The sequence below is a fragment of the Ambystoma mexicanum genome, chromosome 12 (assembly GCF_040938575.1).
Source record: "Ambystoma mexicanum isolate Mex_15411 chromosome 12, UKY_AmexF1_1, whole genome shotgun sequence".
NCBI classification, from domain to species: domain Eukaryota; kingdom Metazoa; phylum Chordata; class Amphibia; order Caudata; family Ambystomatidae; genus Ambystoma; species Ambystoma mexicanum.
Window position 1 is genome coordinate 1,011,738,009 of NC_090936.1, and position 22,081 is coordinate 1,011,760,089.

Genomic DNA, 22,081 nt, shown 5'->3' on the forward strand with positions numbered 1-22,081 from the left:
TTGAAGAGAACAAACTCTTAGGAGCCAGACAATCCGGTTTCAGACCCAACCACAGTACTGAAACTGCTCTTATTGACCTGCAAATCCAAATGGATACTATCAGAGATTCAGGGAAAATTGTCATACTGCTGCTGCTGGACTTAGCAGCGTTTGACCTTGTAGACCATGACAAACTTTACGACACCTTAGCAAAAGACTTTACTTCTCCAACAATGCCACACGCTGGATCAAATCATTTCTAGCTGAACGCGCGTCCAGAGTCGCCATTGGCAAAGATGCTGCTAAACCCATAGCTGTCACGATCAGAGTCCCCCAAGGATCATGCCTCTCGCCTACCCTCTATAATAGCTACACAAAGCTCCTATTCTCAGCATTTGATGATATGGGTGTCATCTACATAAACTTTGCTGACGACACCCAGATCCTCATACCCCATCACTGGGGACTACACCCAAGACACCCAGACCATTAACAAAGTCTACTCCATTATTCAAAATTGAATGGCAATGAACTGCCTCTGCCTTAATGATGAGAAGACCGAGGTTCTCATAGTGGGCTCCCAACCCAGAATAGGCACCCTCCACCCAGACTACACAGCCATCAACATTGACGGAACTTTGATGCCAGTACTTCAGCAAGTCAAAACTCTGTATACCTAGATGCCAAACTCACCATGAGCAAACACATCTAAGCCCTCTTTATCCACAGCATACACTGCCAAACTCATTGCATTAAGCCGCCAATTCATTACACCCACTACTGTATTATGTTGGCTAGAGCTCTGATTTTAACTAAGCTCAACTACTGCAATTCCCTTCTAATAGGAACTTCTAGTACCAATATCAATAAGTTACAATTACAGCAGAATCGAGACCTAATGTATGCCGCTCAAAGCCAGAATCATTTTCAAAATCTTGTGTCGTACACAAGTGTCTCACTAATAAAGCCCCTAGTTACCTCAACACTATAAAGAAAAAAACATCTAATAGGAACCTCAGATCCAACAACCAGGCACTACTGGTAATCCCACAATATAAATGTACCAGAGCAGGAGGTAGCAGTTTAAGAGTCCTCGCCCCCACCCACTGGAATTCTCTGCCACTTAGTATTAAAAATGAGGAAACTATTTCTGGCTTCAAAAAAGCTCTGAAAACGTGTTCAACCAATATTGAGAAGTTGTGCCATACTGCCAGGTCCTAACTAACACTGGCACTGGTGTGCCTCGACCTGAACATCTGCAACTTGTGCATGTCCTCCATAACATTTATTATGTATGCTAATATGGAACTTCTCTAATTATAGCCTTCCGGCGAAATGTTCTTTTCCTTCTGCCTGTAACATTGTATAAGAAACACTATAAGCTGTCTGTAACCTCGCCGTCATATCCCAGGGTCTGGCCGTGTAACAAATGTAATCAATAAACCATCAACACTAATGTGGTTTCTATGTACATTAAAAACCTGGATAAACAAATGTAACAAAGCCGATTCCCTCCCCGCCCCCCGCCCCAAAACCAGAGAGATTGATTCCACTGCTACGTGTGAAAAGGGGGGCACGGTTTATGGAGGCATTTGAACACTTCGAGGTGTTGTGCCCCAACCCCAGGTGGACAAGACCAGACTGTCTGGAGAGATCAAATAAGTAAGACAACCAATGGAAGGGAGACGAAAAGGAGAGGAAAAAGGGGAAGTCCAGGGTATGCAAATCCACCGAATGCCAAAATGAGTAAGGGGTGTTTGGGTGAGGTCAGACGGAATGGAGGTAGAGCCCAAGAAAAGTAAGGATGGTGGAGCAGACAGTTGTGCAGTGTTGGAGCTTGATGCAGGTAGGATATTGATAGTGAAAGAGTGGTAACTTATTGGTATAAAGGATGGAAATTAGAGTTTTGGTGAACTGTATGAGGCAATAGGAGATTATAGTTGGCGATTGAGGGGGCGAAATAGGCGTAAATGCTGAGACGGGGGAGAGTGTAGGGTAGGGTGGAGAGAAGAGTAGAGGAGTGAGTGCACGGGACAGACGAGAGTTCAAAGGCTACCAGAGGAAGGGAGACGGGAGACTAGGAAGAAAGGAGCAGTAACATCAGAGAGGAGACAGTGTTTGACATTGGCACATTAAAAACCATAAGTTCATAAGTTTTGGGAGTGTTCAGCTGTGGAGTGTTCAGCTGTGCACCCTAAAACCACCATGGAAGTCTGATAAGAATAAGGCCTAAAGGAAATCTGCCTCAAGCTAGTATTAGATGGGTGTTACCCATCACTAACTGGGAAATCTGGGGCTTAAAAACACCTGCTTAAGGTGGCAGAAGCCCACTGGATGTTGAGAGGGAAGCCCATTAAAATATCCGGTCCGCACCCTGACCAGAGAAAAAATGATTTTCACAATTTTGAAACATCCTTCTGAATCAGTTACTGAAGTCATCTTCGACAGACTTGTGCACCCTGGTTTTTCTCCCATTGTGTGGGAAGGCAGTCTCGGTGGGAACGGGCTGTCTGAGCCAGTCTCCAGACTAAATGGTGAATCAAGACAAAATGTCACAATAGGATATGGTATGATGTGGCATTTATAGCGCGCCTCTACACAAGTGTTTCAAGGAGGGACGCGGCAAGGGAGGGGGACAGAGGGAAGACCGATAACGATCCTACTAGGCAAGGTGTCATTCAGATCGCGCAAGTGCATGGAAGGGGAAGTGCAGAGGGGGGGGGGGGGACAGTGTAGTACATGGGAAGATAGAATAAATAACAATAGTAAAGTATGGCCAGCAGGTGGCAAGTGCAAGAGTAAGTGCAGGCATCAGGTGTCAAGTGCTGGTAGTGGGACTATAGGGATACACAAAACAGTCCCCAAGTGCGGGGAATGCCAGGAGGGCAGTGCAGGTGTGCGACTGGCGGAGAAGGGGACCTGGCCCGAGGTCAGAGGGTCGCTAGGTAAACCAGTGCAGTTTCAGTATCAGCCAAGAAATCAGCGGGGGAGAGGAGGAGAAAAAGCAGAAGCAAAGAAGGGTTTTGAGGTGCTTCCAGAAACACAGATGGTTCTCCTTAAATTACAGGGGGGCAGGGAGGCTGTTCTAGAGGGAGGCCCCAGCCAAAGAAAGATCTACCACCAACTCGTTGCTTGGAGAAGCAACTGACCCTGAGGGAGTTGGAGGCGGATGAGCATAGAGCTCGAGAAGGAAGATCTTTAGGAAGAGTTTGATTGTATTGAGGCCCCAGGGCCCAGAAGGACTTGTGGACAATGCAGAGGGTTTTGAATTTAATCCTCGCAGCCACTGGGAGCCAGTGCAGAGATTTCAGTCCTGCAGAGATACGATCCCTTGGCTTGTGGCCAAGGACAAGTCTCGCAGTCCGGTTCTGGATGAGTTGCAGAGGGCAGAAGCAGGCAGATTTAGAAAGACTGTAGTGAAGAAGCATAGCATTTCAGAAGCATCAGCCATATTCTTATTCATGGCTTAAGCATTCCAGTGGTTCAGTGCATTGCTCTACTAAACATTCAGCAGGCTCCACGCACATCATGCTCTTTGTGGTCCCATGGAAGAAATCCTTTGATTATCCTGTGTTTACAGGATATTTAAGTGTCGTTTTCCCCTCCAGGTAACACTGAAAACATGGCACAGTAGAACACATTTCATACAACCTGCCCAAGGTGCCAAAACCAAAACAGATCTTTATAGTTGGGGGGGGGGGCGGGTTTAAAGTCTTACTTATTGGTTCTCATTTGCCTGAATTACCAGGTTACTCACCGTAGTCCCCTTTCCTTCATACACATGGGACATCTCTCCGTCCTGTGGGACGGGACCGGAGCACTTTTGTAAAAAGCATCCACATTTATTTATTTTTTCAAAAATGTGTCCCTCTTTTTCCTGCGCGGGGCCCAGCACGCGGCCGTAACCCCGCCCACCTTGGCTCCGCCCCACGCATCGCCCATCAGTCCTTTTCTATCGCAGGGTCCAAGACCCATTAGCAATAACAGAGGAACCTTATTAGAGGGGACGGCGGGCGGGCGTATGAAGGAAGGGGACTATGGACTAGGAGTAAGGTGGTCACTACGGTGAATAACCTGGTAATACTCCTACATCCCGTCCCCTTTCCTACATACTTATGGGAGATTCCCAAGCACTCCTTACAGGCACTATGGGTGGATGGAAATACTGCTTACTGAAACAGGTTCTTCAGCACAGCCTGGCCGAACTGAGCGTCAGCCCTAGAGCTCATATCGAGGCAGTAATGCTTACAGAAAGCAGATGGGGAGGCCCAAGTAGCCGCTCTAGCGATGGACTCCCAAGAAAAAATACATCTGAATAGCAACCGCAGCTGTCTTGCCCCGCACCTGATGTGCATGGATACCCTTAGGAGGTTTCAGCTTTTGGACGGTGAAAGATTACGTTATACAGGCAGCAATCCATCTTGAAATGGATGCCTTAGACGCCGGCCTGCCCTGCGGTTTACCGAAGGTCACAAACAGTTGGGAAGAGCTCCAAAGCTCGGCAGTCCTGTCCAGGTAGAAATTAAGAGCTCTTCGGACATCCAGGCAGTGTAGACCCCTTTCCGCCTCCGAGGCAGGGTTCGGAAAAAAGACCGGAAGGGAAATCGACTGATTCAGATGGAATTTGGTCACTACCTTTGGTAGTAAAGCTGGGTTTGTCCGAAGGACTACCTTGTCCCTGTGAAAGACCAAGAAAGGATGCTCCACCGACAATGCCTGGAGCGAGCTCACTCACTCTCCTCGCTGACGTAACGGCGACCAGAAAGGACACTTTCCAGGACACGTACTTGAGGTCAACCGTAGCCATTGGCTCAAAGGGTTTATGGCACAGCGCCGTCAGGACTACATTTAGGTCCCAAGGCGGGTGCACACTACGAACCGGAGGGTAGAGGCGTGTCAAACCAGCAAAATGTCTCTTCACCACCGGGTTAGTTAACTAATAAGAACACCGGTCTGTAGAGAGGTAGGCGTAAATCGCAGAGAGATAAGTCCTGCAGGACAAGACATGAACCCCTGACTCAGCTAGGGAGGAGACAAAGGACAGCACCGTGACAATCGTCGCCACCCTCGGGTCCAATTCTTTCTCCAAACACCAATGACAGAACCCGAGCCATTTACTCTTGTATTGGGATCTGGTCGAGGGTTTCCTGGCTGCCTGAATAATGCGCATGTTATCCGCAGACAAACCCAAAGGCTCTAGAGTCGTGAACTCAGGCACCATGTCGCCAAGTTGAGCGATTGTGGGGAGGGGTGCCACATCTGCTGTTCCCCTTGGTAAAGAAGGTCGGGAGTTACTGGTAACCTGATCGGCGGACACACCGACAGGTGTTGAAGTTCTGAGAACCAAAACCTGGCTGACCACCACGGAGCTATCAGTAGAAAGAGAACAGTTGACAGAACTCTTCAACTTCCAAATTGCTCGATGAGCCAGAGGAAGAGGCGGGAAGGCGTAAGCTCTCATGTTGTGCCATGGGATCTCGAGTGCGTCCCCCAGAGAGGAGGCTCCCAGCCCCCCTCTGGAGGCGTACTGAGGAAGCTTCTTGTTTACCGCTGTGGCGAAGAGGTCCACCTCCGGTGTTCCCCAAGGTGAGAAAATCCATGAGAGGATCTCCGCCTTCAACTCCCACTCGTAGCTGACCACTGTCCGCCGGCTGAGGGCATCCGCAGTGACATTCAGCCAGCCCGGGATGTGCACTGCAAGCAGCCAAACCCCATGAAGCACGGCCCACTCCCAAATCTGAATGGACAGATCCACAAGAGGGGGAGACTTTGTTCCCCCTTGCTTGTTTATGTAGTACATCGACACCGCACTGTCCATTCTTATGCGGAACACCTTGTTGACAATGAGAGGTCTGAACGCCTTGAGCGCCAGAAAAATCGCCAGAAGCTCCAATAGATTTATGTGCAGGAGCTTGTCCTGAGGTGACCAGAGGTCAGAGACCTGAAGAAGATCTAACGTCGCACCCCACCCGAAAAGGGAGGAGTCTGTTGTGATGTCACCATGGGGGCTGGGTCCTGGAACCCCACGCCCACTGACAGGTTGTTGAGAGATCACCAATCCAGGTCCACTCATGGAATCCAGAATCATTATCCGCTTGGAATCCGGGTCCATAGCCTGATGCCAGGAACTCCGAAGAGCCATCTGGGTCCGTCTCATTTTGATACGAGCAAGAGGACGAGCCAGTACACGCGAGGCCATGAGGCCCAGAAGCCTCTGGAACCACCAGGCCGACATGCTCTCCGACTGCGTAAACATCAGACACGTGGCCAACAGATCCGCCATTCTGTCCCCGGTCAGATACACTCGGCAGTCTATCGTGTTACAACGAAAACCCAGGAAAGTCAGGTCCTGTGAGACCGTCATGGAGGATTTCCGCCAGTTCACCGATAGCCCAAGATGGAACAGGAGCTGAAGGAGAGACTGGAGGTTGCCCGCTGCGCCCACGGGCAAGGGCTGCGTAGGAGCAGTCGTCCAAATAGGGATACCCTGGAGACGAAGATGGGCCGCGATCACCGACATCTTCGTGAAGACACGCAGCGCCGAACTGAGGCCAAAAGGAAGCACCCGAAACTGGAAGTGCTCCTCTCCCAAAGAGAAACAGAGGTATCTCCTATGTGGGTTCCAAATCAGGATATGCATGTACGCATCCTGAAGATCCACCATGCTGAACCAATCGCCCGCCTGCAACGAGGAGCGAATCTGGCCGGGCATGATCATCTTGAATTTCTCTTGGGGTAAGGAAAGATTGAACTGGGAAAGGTCTAGGATGGTGCGCAGGCCAGCCTGGTTGGGTTTGGGCACCGTAAACAGCTGGGAGTAGAAGCCCTCCCCTCGCTCCCCAAGGGGAACGGGTTCCACAGCTCTGAGGAGCAGAGGTTTCTGAACCTCGGCCTCGAGGGAGAGTGAGCCCGACAACTGAAAAGGAGGGTTGAGGGGTGGGGTAAGGGGTAAAGGTAAGCAGAAGCCCACTCGAGCGACTGACAAGACCATCTGTCTTCTGTGAGGGTCTGCCACGCCTCCCAATGAGACGCAATGCGTCCTCCCACCGGGGTCTCGTGCGAGCGCGGAAAACCCTCATTTGGCAGGTTTATCGGTGGCGGTGCCACTTGAACCCGATGAGGAGGCTGAGGAGTGGGAGAAATGTCTATGGCGGTTATTCCCCACAGGAGTATCCACTTTTTGTGGTCGAGGAAGCCCCTAAAACCAGAGGAAGGTGGACTTTGCGTGAACAGCCTTTGAATCTTGAAGGGAGGCTTAACCTGAACAGACAATGATTTGGCCGTCTAAGTGCTGTCTTTGATTTTGGTGAGCTTTACATCGGTAGAAGAGTGAAAAAGCTCCTTACCATCAAATGGAAGGTCCAGAACCTTGTCTTGCACTTCCTTAGAGAACTTAGTGGCATGCAGCCATGCTTGCCGCAAGGTATCAACCCCTAGCATCAGACCCCGAGCCGAGGTGTCTACGTGATGCGCCGCAGCCTCCAGGAGATCCTGGGCCAAGACCCTGGCATCGGAAAGGCCTCTTCTGAAATCCTCCAGCTTCTCGTCCAGAATATGCTCCTCAAACTCCGACAGACCTCTCCACATCCGCATGTTAGCTTCCGCCAAAATCAATTCTGCATTGGCCTGCCTGAGCTGCAAGGCCAAATTGGCAAAGATTTTCCTCCCTAGGGAGTCCGGGAGCTTGTCCTTTCCCAAGACCTGAGTCGCCGTCGCGGAGGAGGAAGCTGCAGGTCTGGATTGCAACGTGGCTGCAGCCACCACTGTGGAGGAGGAAGGCGGACAAGACAAGGCCACTTCTTCCAAGGAATGTAGCCTGTATCTCGCGTCAATCTTTTTATTTACAAAAAGTCCCGAGTGTGGCTTTTCCCAAACTCTCCGGACCTCGGCCAGAACGTCCTTCTGCAAGACTAGGCCGGTACGCTCCAAAGGAGACAAGGTGAACGCCCCAGAAAGCACACCCTCCTGCGGGGCAGGTACCTCGGGCACCGGAACATCTAAGAAGCTCATCATGTCCAGTACCCGGTCATGGAAAGCTCTGGTAGAGCGGGGCAGGTCCTAGTTGTCCTGATCGCCTTGAGGGTCATCTGACAGGTCCGTCTCTTGCTGAGCCGAGTCAGGCACTGCCTTGTCCACTGGGGACAATGGTGGCACAGGTGGAAGCGCAGGGGGAGGCACCACGGGCAAGGGAGGCGCTGGCGGAGCCACCGACGGACGGGTGGAGCCGGAGGCGCGGGTGGACATAGCTCCTTGAAAAGCCCCTTGAAATATTCCCTCATGGGGTCGGTGCGCATACGAGCTTGAAATTTACCGAAAAAAACGTCCTCCGGAGATTGTTTCGGAACCGGAGGCGGCCTCTCATGAGGTGGACAAATCCAGGGACGCAACGGGGAAGGGTGCCACACAGGCCCCTCTGCCGACGTATCCACATAAATCAAGGGAGCCGCCCCCACGGACAACGAAACATTGTGCGGAAGAGGCATCCGGGCATTCCAATCAAACCGGCCGGTAAGGATGCGCACAAGGGACCTTAGGCTCACCCGAAGGACCGAACCCTACACCAGGGGCCGATGGCGTAGTTGTAGGGATAGTACCTAAAACGGCTGCCGTGGTCGTGGCGGGAACGGGCGCCATTTTGTCCTCATCTGAGGGGAACTGCGGCACGTGAGTAAGTGAGGAAGGGGTCCCCGTCGATGGGCCAGGGGTCTTAATTTTAGCCTTAACGTAAGGAACCTCAGCAGAGCCGGTACTATGAGGCCTGGAATGTTTCTGCGACATACCAACCGCCAACTGATCCTTCGAAGGAAGAGCCTCGGCATTGCCGGTAAAAGAAGAACCTTTCTTCTTTGCCCCCTCAACAGATCTGGTGTCACCACAAGAGCGGGAACGGTGCGCTGTCACTGGCAGGGCCTTGCCCGGCCCTTCAGAACTGTTGGTAGCCTTAGCCTCTGTACGAGGGACCTCGGACCTAGGCCCGGTAGAGGCCTTATCGGCACGGGCCTCGAACAGGTGTTCGGTAACCTCAAGCCCAGCCAAGACCTCGGGGCGTACCCCGGTTTTGTTTGAGGGAAGCCAAAAGAATGGCCTCAGAGCAAGCTCTGGTACCCCACGACTCAGAAGAACTGGGTCTACACACAGCCCCCACAGGAGGGGCCTCGGAGTGTACTCCGGTGATCACAGGCCCCTTACGGAGACCCTTGGAGAAAACTCGGTAGAATTATTAGGCCCGACAGGCATCTCAGGGCGAACCCCGGTAACAGAGCGATCAACGCCCCTCCCGGCTCGAGAGGAACCCGGGAAGGTATCCCCCGGCCGGGGTGCTCTGAAAATCAAAGAAGTTACAGGGCGTTTTTTCTTCTCGTCGATGAACGCCTGAAAATGCGAAGGAGTCCGTCCGAACACCACCTCCCACCGCTCCAACTGACGTTGAAGAGCCCAGACCGAAAGGGAGTCACAGTAAAAACAGGAGTCCCAACGGTGTTCCGGACCCAAACACTCTAAACAAAGATGATGGGGATCCGCCCTCGCGAAGCGACGGTGACACGATGAACAGTCTGGAAAATCTAGTTTATAAGGCAGACTAGTAAACGAACGCTAGCGAGAGCCAGAGCGGGAAAAACGGGAAGAAAAACTTCGAGGATGCAAGTGCGTCCGGCCCCCAATCGTGCGCAGAAAAGGACTGGTGGGCGGGGCGGAGCCAAGGTGGGCGGGGTTACGGATGCGTGCCGGGCCCCGCGCAGGAAAGAGGGACACATTTTTGGAAAAAAATAAATAAAATTGGATGCTTTTTACAAAAGTGCTCCGGTCCCGTCCCACAGGACGGTGAGATGTCCCACAAGTATGGAGGAAAGGGGACGGGACGTAGGAGTAAATAATGAAAACCTTAATGAGCAGTCTACTAAAACAGGGTGTCTACAAGCTGCAGCTTGCCAGATTTGAATCATGATTCCCATCACCACCATTTACAAAGTGAGTTATAGTACACAACATATGTAGCGCCAAATATTGCAAAACCCCGAATTAGGATAGTTGTCGGCAGAATAGATGACTTACCGATTCATCATGGTCGATGCTTACCGAACCTAAGTGTGGGCAAAGTGTAAGCTTCAGGTCAATCACTACATAGAAGAATATGAAAAGCAGGTCAATCTTCCAGAACCAGTGTGCATGTTTGAAGAGCTTAATGACTAGGAATTGGTAGGTGGAAGGAATAGATTGGAACAAAATCCAAAAAGGTCCTTATGTAGCTGCCCTGGTTCATATGTACAGTTAGTATTGGTTAAGGAGTCTATATCAAATGTCCAAAAAGTATGGGAACTTTCTCAAGTCGAAGATTACAAAATATTGGTTATGCACTGGAATAGAAGATATTGTTCGAGCAGATTTTAAAAGCTAAACTGTGCTTCTAATCTTTCAATATGATCTATTCCACAATTTCCTTTAGATTTCACAAAGACTTTAATGTTCCGTCAAAAGCTCTTCATAGTCCCACATTTAGACCATCCCTAGAATTAGCTGTCAGCAAACTAGTTATTCACTTACTTCTCAATCAATGTCTGCACGCAGCCTTTCCAAGAAGCCATCTGTAGGGCAAGATCTGCTATCGCTAAAGCCAGCTAGAAAAGAAAAAACACAAAGGAAAATTTATACCAGGAAGCAAGGGTTTCTTATCTGCACACTACATCTGCATATCCAGTGCTACAGCCACCATTATAATTTGAGAAACAATGGAAAATAACAGTCGTGTTCTGAAAATGGGAAATGGACACAAACCTCTGGAACGGTTCAGTCTGCAAGCATTCTGTTATAAACAAAGGCCAATGTCAGTATGAAAATGGGGCACGAGATTAGCTTAGTCACCTTTGTTACTAGGAGACTAGGGATGACAACAAAATGGACTGATTAAGTGTCAAATATGGCCCAAATCTATCGTAGCCTGACTCCGAGCTCCCTCAAATGAAAAAGCAAAAGCCTTCAGTTTCACAACTTCACATTCTGTGCCAGGCACAGGTTACTATATTTGCACCAGGGCTGGTACCGTCCGGTATGTTGGTAGATTCCAATCAATCGCTTTTGGAGTAGTAGCAGAGGGAGAGGGACTTAATGAGGCGACAACTGAAAATATCGATCTGCACCTCAAATTGCCAAACAGGGATGCTGCATATAAAAATGAAGTGTACTTGTATCTCTTTCAAAAAGGGAGCACCCAAGTTGCTTCATCAATTCCTGTGCCCAGTACCAGTTGGTCTGAAACGGAACAGATCTTCCACCCCCTCTTTCTGAACTACTGTGATTAGTTATTCCTGTTTAGGAATGACACAGTTGTACCATGAAAGGTGAAAGTTTTTAGCTCTTAAAGGCTACTCACACCATTAACAGTCTAGTTCAGAGCCCAATATGGGATTGGGAGTCCTTCTCAGGAAGGCGTTGAGGGGAAATCCGGGTGTCCCTTCCATCTCAATGGGGCCCCCAACCTGAAGAAGCACGCCCGACAGAATAACCATCGACCATACGAGAGTGCACCAGTCCCCACCACTCCCAGCATAAGCACTCACTATGAACGGTACCCAGCCACCCGACCATACAACCCTGCAGTGGTACGAACGCTATCCAAGCAACGACAACCAAGACCGAGCAGGGGACGATTATATGGATCGAATCGATTCGCGTTCCCGCAAGCCACGCTGCAGGTTTTAGAGACTCCATGATGACATAGCCGCGTTAGACAGGAAGCACATGTGCAACCTGCACAATCGGGACACACTAATCCACACAACGAACATGTGCGTACAGTTCTATGAGCTAGATAACAGTGACACACATACTGTCTGCAGGTTTGTTATTTTGCCACATAGGCTCGCTACCGCACCTCAGAAACGCAAGAAGGGCTTGTGTATACGCTTGCAGATGCTACATGCTACTAATCCTATGGATAGACAGGAGCACTCAAGGGACCTGACCAACCTTGCCATGCCTTAAATTTATGGACAATTATGTCGAATGAGTAACCAGAGCTGAAGTAGGCCTCAGAAAAATCCAGCCCACTAGAATCATCTCACAGAAATCCCCAATCTGCAAGTTGCTGTGCAAGCAGAAAAACCCTGGCAGGGACCGCCAACACCAAGGTCACGATGTTGCAAGTGACATTCCTCACTCACTGCACCACGATGAGCCCAGCTACAGGGCAGAATATCCCGAGCGAAAATACAAATCAAATCCAAGTAATTTGGCCGCACCACACGTGATCCAGCCGACCTGACATGTCAAGGCCTGGAAGCTGGGACGATGCCGACGTCTCATGTCTGGGACAGAGTTTGCAACAAATTGCAACAATACATCTACAACATGCTGGGACTGTAACGCTCTCATGGCATTAGTAAAAGCCTCATTGTCTCACACTGTCACATAGTCACACCTTGCTGATACTCACTGTACGGACTTGGGTATCTTGCAGGCTGGGAATGGTAGTCCCAGGCTTGGGGGCCCGCAGCCTGACCAATGAGGACACTGGGGGATAGGGGCTGGCGGCAGGAATCTCCAGCCAATCATTGGGGTTTGTAATGTAACAATCTTCAGGTAACAAATTTTAGGGAAGGTCCCAGTACACCACCTAACACTGTATCCACCACTAATAACGCACACTATATGTTCCTATACTGGACCTACCACTCTGGGAGCCAGTGGCGTTCGGTTTAGGGAAGGATTTTGGTAAGTGACGCGGACTGTGACGTTGCATGTACAAAAGTGGCCTGCGAGCCCAAATTCGGCAAGATGTGCCTGGACTGGATTTTGCTCCATGTGGGTTATCCCAGCTCGTTTACTTTAATAAAACAGCAGTAACCCTTTGCTCCTTATGTGGAGCTTGACTTCTTGGTGACATTGGAAGGAGTTGGAGCCTTCAGAGAGCTAGAAGTCCCCGGACCCTAGGTACGGCCCTGCCAACCTCAGAATTTACCCTAACAAGTTGAGGCACTGTTGAGATACGCTCCTAAGACCCCAGCCAGATCGTTTGTGACGTCAGCTCGGCAAGGTGCGGCCCGCTCCGCCATCGGACCTCTGACTGCAGGACCCTCATGAACTGCGACACAACGAGACAGCGCAACCGGCAATTGGCCGTCGGTAGCAGACTTAAAAAATCATCCCGCCCGCGGTTGCAGAGTTTCCAGACATGGTCCAGAAGAGGCGAGCCGAGCCAAGTGGGAGGGGAGCAAGCGGCCGAGCAGCCCCGGCAGACGTGCGCCTAAAATAAGTGTGCTCCACACAACTAGCAACAACCTATTGTACGGGTGGGGGGAGGAAGTGTAATCACAGTGGAGAGTGGTTTAACATGGTCATAACGTTCAGAACCAAGGCCGTGGTTGGCACATGTACAAGTGTAGGGGACGGGGCAGAGGTAGTCCCTTCTTGTGGAGGTAAGCGTCTCGGGGTCGGGACAGCAGGTTCCTGTGTGACGGAAGGATTGTTGCGCTGATGGGTCTGGACACATAGCACATTTGTAGGAGCGTGGTTTTCCTATGAATCAACATAGTTTGGTGAATCAATGTGGTCTTCCTATTAATTGGGGGTTTTAGCTAGGTGAATAAATGTCGGATTCCCCTATGAGTTAGTTGTAGCTATATTCAGATTGCAGAAGGTAGTTGACTGGTTAAGTTTCTCTGGTAGGAAACATCACACATCAGGCGACGCAACGGGTGCAGCTCAATTACAAAAAGTTGGTTGATGACATACTGCACTCTGGGGGAGGTGGGAAGACAGCTGTGGGGATTGTGGATTTTTATATGCGGAATTAAAGAGACAAGATTGTTGTATGTAATGCGCACACAAATTGTCTGATTGTATGTCGTGTCAATAATTAGCTTGGTGACGTCACCCACAGGTCATTGCATAGGACACTGCATGATCAACAAGTGCGGGGCAAGCACTTCAGCGCTGAAACTACAGGACAGGTGAACGAGCGGCCGGAGGCGGCCAGCACCGGCACGTGATCAAAGGCTGTGCTGGGCGGTGGCAGCCCAGTAAAGGCGGGGCAGTACCAAAGTACATCACGCAAGTATACGTTCACAGGGGGCCGGACACATGAAGGGGTGTACCGGATGGCGGCAGCCCCAGTGGAGGCGGGATTCACCGTGTAAGGGATAAGGCCACAGGGGGCCGAAGACATTGAGGGAGTGAGCCTGACTGCGGCAGCTCCGTAAAGGCGGGGCGCTACGAGAGTATGCCTCGCAAGAGGTGTGGCTGTTAAGGGCCACATGTATTGCTAATTTAACGTTGTACTGAATAACCAATACATTTTCCACCCTTGTCCTGACACCAGAAAGTCGAAATCCTCAATTTGAGGTCAGGTAAAACTACGAGTAAAAGCAATGATGTACCACGGGGCGGGGGGAGGAGTACCATACGGGGCACACCGGACTACGATGACCCCAATCAAGCACATTTTTAAGACATTGCCCATTTATAAAGAAGACAGAACAGTAAAATACAGTGTAGAATGGACTAAGCATGGATGGGAAAAGAACTGTACCGTGGCCGCCTAATGGTAGTTTATCAAAGGATGACCTCCAATCATTACTAACCTACACAACACATACAAAGGGAAGAAGTTAGCCAACCGTATGGAAATCTTTGAGCTGTGGCGAATGTTTCATGGGTATTACCTTGGATGCTGAGCACACAGGAGGAAAAGAGGGGGGTGGGGGGGAAGGGGGACTGGCACGCTCACCTGGTCTCCACGGGGGCGTAGCATGTAGTCATATGACAGATATCTGTACTGGCGTAGTTTTGATGGAGTCTTCTCCCCTGCTATCTCCCCAGGAGGCGTTAGCCTGCAATGTTGAAACAAGATGTTAGCCGAGTGGGTTGGATTGGTCCCATTTCCTCCAACCTCCTGATGCCCGACTCCTCTCCGGCTCACCTTAAGAGTTTGGTGAGGTAGGCTCTCCATCCTGCTTGACCTTCAGCAGGGGCGCAGTAGGCTCAGTCTTTCTCTGGGCACAGTTACTTCACTGTTCCTGAGTGCCTGTTGCTGTGTTTCGGGAATGCTTGGATTAATCAGGTAAATCTCTATCCCAATGACAGCTTGGTATAGATGCTCAAGTCTTATTGTTCCAAGGTTTAAACATGTTTTGTCTTTCTTGCAGATGCAGTCTCGTACGGAAGGTTAGAAGAAGAATGGACTCTCCTAGAATGCTGAACTGGTTGTCTCCAGGTGAGTATGAGCGCGGATGAGTGGCGCTGGATGGCTGAACAATTGTTCGTTTTTGTATTGTGCGCGACTAACCAGCTGTTTTCTGTTCCCTTTTTGTAGGCGCGGCGCAGCCCCAAGATGAAGAATGGAAGAACCGCTCCGAAGTAACCCCGAGGAATGCAGAATCCCAGGTGAGTATTGGATGGCTGCGCAAAGTCCTTTTCCAACGGGGGCGGCGATCGGAAGTCCAGCTGGAGACGGAACCGATGGACGGAATTGCAGGTAAGGCCTTTGTGGCTGAAGTAACACCTATTCCTCTCCTTTTCTTCTTCCAGGCACCGATGGATGGAAATCTCGGACGGGCGTGGCTGCAGAAACTCGAGGACTGAGCAGACGCAGTGAGCGTTATGCTGCAGGAGTGCAGAATAACGCAAAGTGTGTTCTGCCTGCAGGGTGTGGCTTAAATAGCCTTGCAAGTAGTCCCAGGTAAAGAAGTCCCTTTACCACACCCTGTCTTCTCAGGAAAAGTAGTCCCTCTGCCACACCCTGGATATACAGAAGGCTCAGCCTCACTAGGCAGATTAAATAGTTCCGTGAATTCAGCCTATTTCATGAGCCTGGCGCCAACGGTGCCAGGACCGAGTCCATGAGGCTCTGGGGCACTTCCTTGGGGGCTGACAAAGTCCTTCTGGGTGACAGGGACTGGGGTGGGCCCAACTGCTCCAGGGGTTTCGGAGCACGCATCATGACAGGGACTCCTGTGCTCTGCCCCCTAGCGTTCTCAGATGATGCGGGCGAGGAGCAGGGATTATACCCAATTCGAGAGCTAAATGGAAGCTATGGAGCCCAGAGAATTAACTGCAGCAGAGGGCTAGTCAAACCCCACGTAAAAGCCACCACCATATGCCCCGAATACACACACAACCAAGACCCCACAACACCGGACAAGGGCAGAGGCAGACAGCCCAGGCGCCGATGAGGGAGGGCTGAGGCAGGCGAAGAAGAAATTCAGAGGGATTGGTCCAAATTAACGGATAGCAGCACAAATACTATAAAAGTTACAAAGGACCACCAGGGGAGAAACAGAGGGCAACAAAAGCCATAGAGGGGGCAGTAATAACCAGTCCTGCAACACCAATGCAGACAGCAGTGTCCCTACCCACACCACTGATCCAGCAACAGCTGCCACAGTATAACACCACTCCGCATTATCAACCACTCATGGGGGTTGGGCACAGGGGTATGGGTGGGTACCAGCAAAACTTGAAAGGGGAGGAGGTAGTAGGGGACAAGGTTTTGGCCCGCAAGCATACCATCTAGGAGGGGGGTACCGGAGTTAACCACAACAGGGATGGCAAGGCCAAGGGGAGGGAGGAGGATTCCCATGGCAGGCACGAGAACCACCACAATGTTGGACGTGCGGACAATTAGGCCACATTTCCCCGCACGTGCAGATACAGAGCAGCAGAACAAGGGTGGGGTGAGCAAGGGCACCAAAACTACCAAGGGGGCCAGGACGGGTATTACCAACAGACAGGGCAACCGCCAATGATGCAACAGCAAAGCAAACCCCAGCCACAGGCATAACACCAAACAGTTTCAGGGACATTACAACCACAACAGCAAAACTCAAACGGCACAAAAATTGACAATTACAGGGCGACTTACAGCAACCAATGGACACAATGGCGGTAGTGCCAGTGACAAGAATGGGACACAACCCTTATAATGGCAACGGACACTCCATATACCCGCAATAGGACAGCCCACAGACTATCTTGTTGTGTCCCATCCTATCGGTAACGGCTAACCCTGCAGAGGAACCTCTCAAAGGTGGCGATAGGTGACAAGACGTTTTCCTTTCTGGTTGATACAGGGGCCACCAGGTCATGCGTACGGGAGAGGAAATACACGTCAGATGATGCCATGAACACTCAAGGATTTTCTGGGGCTTGAGAAGTGGGTCCATTCACCGATTACATCTCATCTATAGGAGATCATGACTTATCACTACCATTACTCTACTCTAAAAACGCACATGTAAATATCTTGGGGCGTGACATAATGAGTAGAGTGAACATGACCTCCTTCACAGACAAAGGTATAGTATGCTCCACACCAGGCTCCACATGGTCACGGCAAAAGCAAATACTTCAGGCGTACTGTGGCAAAAGCGTGCAGAGGGGGAAGCCTGTAGACCCTTAAGTATTTCAGTACGGGACCAGGGATCGCAGGGAAAGTGTGGAGAAGACCAGGCGAGTACCTTTTTAGGCCAGAAACGCCCACAGATGAGAAATAAGGAACGTTTGTGTCAATAGACATTGAAGGGATAGTGGCACGAGAAGATTGGATTGCAGTACACGCCTTAGACGATGAAGGAAAGGCATGGAGGGCAGTAATAGCACCAACAGAAGGGTGTCGATTGACTCGTATCTGATGAGGAACTTTTCTCACAAGAAAAGGGAACAAGTGAGATAATGTTGGAGAGGAGTACTTTTGGCTAAACGTAACACAGAGGTGGCTCTGAAAAATGGCATTGGAAGCACCCCTTCCAGGACCACCCCCCTTCTGCAAGGGGGATTTAGCAAAGGTACTAACCTCACTATGGACAACAAGTCCCTATGATGTAGGGTGCATCAAAAGCATAGTGGAAATGAAAATAAAACTGAAGAAAGGAGCAATCCTACCCAGAATTAGACAATACCCACTGTCAAAGGAAGCAGATGAGGGCATTTATGAGACGATAAGCGCCCTCATTGAAAGAGGCATCCTGGTCCCATCAGAATCCCCTTGCAACACTGCTGTGTACCCCATCCGTAAGGCAAGCAGAGGTTAATGGCGTTTCATACAAGATTTCAGACCCCTCAACCACATTGTGGAAGCACAATACCCAATAGCGGCCAACCCGGCCAAAATACTTCGTGGCATCCCAGCAGAGGCTACACGGTTCATAGTAATTGACCTCAAACGCCTTTTTCTCGATACCATTGCATCCAAATTCACAAGACCTAACATGCTTCATGTACCGCAATACACAATGGAAACACAAGATTGCCCCAAGGGTACTGCAAGTCACCATCCATTTTTAACAGGGTCATCCAGATGGATCTAGGCAACATTGAGACAGAGTACGATCTAACAATATGTGGATGATATCCTCCTCTGCAGCACCATAGAAGCTGAGTGCAGCAAGGACTTGGTTAAACTGCTCACCTTATTAGCAGAGAAAGGATACAAGGTAGACAAGGCAAAATTGCAATACTGCCAGGAGGAGGTTCTGTACATAGACCAAATAATATCTCAAAAGGGCAAGCACATATCAACAGAGGGCACAGACAATACTAAACACCACAGACAGTATGAGAATTACAACAGTTCCTCGGTCTATGCAACTATTGTAGAGCATGGGTGTTTAACTACAGCACATACACAGGACCTCCGCTTGGAGCCCCCAACGAAGCCCGAAGGGGAGAGAAGCAGCTGCGGTGAACACAGGAGTATGGGCCACAAACCAACTGCATACTACAGCGGGCAATTAGACCCAGTAATGACAGGGCATTTCCCTTGCGAATTGGCTGCTGCAGCTTTCACTGTAGAAAAAGCATCAATAACTATGGGACACCCTTTTCGCAATTCTGCACAAGCCGAAAAGCACACTGACAACAGAGCAACAGGATACAAAATTATTCTCTCACTACCTGAACTAAAGATAGTGAGGTGCAAGAATGTCAACCCAGCACACTTCCTGGCAGAAGAGGTCCAAGGAGAATATGCCCATAATTGTACAAAAGCTATAGAGTACTACTCAGATATGCAAAGTAGAGGAAGATGCACTTGAGGGGGGGGAAAAGTACTGTACAGTGACAGGTCTTCAACAATTGACCAAGGTGATAGGGTGAGAAGAAAAGGGGCAGCAGTGGTAAGACTAAGGGAGGATTGGAAAAGCGAAGCAGTAAAATGTGTTAAATTGCCTCCCCAATACACAGGCCCAAGCAGCAGAACTAGTGGCCTTGATAATAGCCCTCAGAGAAAGTGTAGGGAAACGGTTCACTAGCTATTCGATGGTGCCTACGTAAAAACAACAGTACATTCTGGCCTAGCCAGATGGTTGAGAAGAAGGTTCAGAAGGGCAAATGGCACACCAGTACAGCATGCTCTCCTCCTAGGGGAACTAAGAGGTCATAACATACCCAACAGAACTAGCATTAGTGAAGTGCCAAGCACACACTAATGGGGAAGACCTGATACCAAAAGGGAATGAAGCAGCGGACTTCTATGCAAAACAGGTCTCTTATTTTGGTGAAGTATGGGACCTCCAAGAAAAACAAAGGGAGGGGCAAGACAGATGCTAATGAAAGAAGGTTATGGCCACCTACCACAAACACAGGTAATTGAGCTGCAGGCAGCAGCCCCCAATGAACAAAAAGGAACTTTGTGTGAAAAGAGGGTGCTCAATGTCCCCTACAGATGCCCTGTGGAGGCAAAACAATACAGGGAAAGTAGTTATGCCTCTTGCAGTATTAGAAATAGCATTAACACAACTACACCATCCTGCACACACAGGAAAAGAGGTAATTGCGGCACGCATGGTTCTGCCCTGAATTAAATGCCCATGTATCAAATTTTATCAGTAATTGCCTCACCTGCCAACAGTTTACTACCAGCCACACACTGGTGATCAAAGGAGTAATAATACCGAGGCCTGAAGGTCTCTTTCTACACCTCCACATCGACTATGTCGATATGATCAACGTATGTCAAGATATCGCTACATGATTGTGGTGGTTTGCCCCTTTTCAAGGTGGATAGGTGGGCCGTGTTTGCATGCGGATGCCCTAAGGGCGGCAAAATTCCTGGTTAGAGAGGTATTCCCAAGGTGGGGTGTCTGCAAAGCCCTTCGGTCTGACAACAGCCCCCATTTTGTGAATGAATTATTCCAGCATATTACCACATTGCTAGGGATCAAGCATAAAATCTTGCGTGCATACCACCTAGTGCTATAATTAGAAAAACTAACAGAACACTCAGATCTAACAAGTTACTACTAGAAATCCCACGTTATAAATGTACCAAAGCAGGAGGGAATAGCTTCAGAGTCCTGGCCCCTACTTTATGGAACACCCTACCACTCAGAATTAAAAATGAGGAAACTATTTTAAGTTTAAAAAAAGAAATAAATCTCTGAAAACTTGGTTGTTTAACCATGACTGATATCCCTGGTCATCCTGCCATGACCCACCCAATACAGGCACACCTCACTGCCTAAAGTCTATCCATTAATGTAAGTATGTCCTCCTTCAGAACTATTTTTGCATATCAAAATTGTAGCCATACTGTATATAGAGCCATTTGGCTAACTGTTTTTCTATCTGTATTACTGAAACACTGTGCAAGAAATTTGATAAGCTGTCTGTAACCTCGCCGATACCCGAGGGTCTGGGCGTGTAAGGAATGAAATAAATAAAAATAAATAAACTGATGACATCAAATGTGCATTTACTTTTCATACAATGGGTTGTGAATGTAATGTTGGCAAAAAAAGTATCAGGGATTGTCGGGAGATGCGTTTCTTTTTCCTTTATTGTTTTGGTTTTTACAAACCTTTACAAAATTTTACAACAGAAAAATTACAAAACTTGAAGTATTTGTTTTAAAACTCAGAAGTATGAAATTCATAAAACAATTCATAAACTATAATACACAAGTGCATTTGAATACTTCCATTTGCTTATCCATTTCTTCTATTATCCACTTCGCACCTTAAAATAGTGCCCCATAACATACAGTACTAAGTGAAACAAACAAATTACGAACTTACATCTGGATCTGAATCTCAATAGGAGCTTCCCAATTCAGTCTATCGCAGTGGTATTCAAACTGTGGGGCGCGACCCCCCAGGGGCCCGTGGGTGCTTCCCTGACCCCCCCCCCCCAGACCTCAGCATAAAATATTTTTTAAAAAAAATCTTTTTTTAGATTGGAAGAAATGGGCACGGGTGGATCACATGGTCGGGGTGAAGCATGAAACAGTCTTAGGCAACAATGAAAAAGTGGCCCGCAGTTGTAAATGGATATTCATTCCTTTAATCACAGACTGGGCCTCATTACAACTATGGCGGTACGGTAACGACAGTGCCAGTAAGCTACCGGCACCGTTGCTACCGTACCGCCATAGTACGAGTTGTGCTCGTAGGTGCCCGACAGCCCACCAGGTCTGACCTGGCAGGCAGTGCGGCACCCGCGAACACAGCTCGTCGGATGCACCGGCACCGTTATTAACGGTGCCGGTGCATCCAAGCTCCCCATTCCCATTGAGCCCTATGGGGCTCGAATGGGATCTACCGGTACCGAAAACCGCGAAAGGGTAATTATCAGGTCCCCTTAACACGGCATGACCCGGTAATTGCCCATTCGCAGGTGCCGGACCCGGATGCAACTCCGGCGGCAGCCGTGCCGGTTTTACCGGCACAGCTACCGCCAGAGTTGTAATGAGGCCCACTGTTTCAATAGTACCCAAGGGGGTGCTTTGTGTTAAAATGTAAGTAAATTGTGATATATTCAGCAACAATCATCAAAATTACTAACTGCATAGTTAAGTAACTCATCAAACTGGTCCACATTGGCCAAAATGGTGGCCCATTTTGACTGGCCCACACTAGCATTTCACATTTTTGGTACAGGCATTGCCCTATAGGCCAGTCCGAGCCAGGCGGCTCATCCATAATGGCGAGGGGGCGCCCACCCAGTGGCCCCTCACCCATTAAGGAGGAGCTAAGGAGCCAGCCCTTTGAAACAGTGAGCACTCCCTCAGCTGCTTTTTCCAGCTGATGGGAGTGCGCCTGGGCTGGCTGTTTCCCTTTGACAGTTTAGTTCCCCAGCCGCACATGCTCACTGAGCCATGCAAGTGCTGGGGCAT

At 49.5% G+C, this 22,081-nt stretch overlaps 1 protein-coding gene across 3 annotated transcripts in view; it reads right to left on the reverse strand.

Annotated features, from left to right (window-relative positions):
* TNPO3 (transportin 3) overlaps window positions 1-22,081 on the reverse strand; it is a 1,153,743-nt gene that overhangs the window by 1,006,356 nt on the left and 125,306 nt on the right. For all 3 annotated transcript variants that reach the window (XM_069629554.1, XM_069629553.1, XM_069629552.1), the window contains exon 3: window positions 10,522-10,595. In XM_069629554.1, coding sequence (XP_069485655.1) covers window positions 10,522-10,595 — 74 coding nt within the window. The remainder of the gene's footprint in view (window positions 1-10,521; window positions 10,596-22,081) is intronic.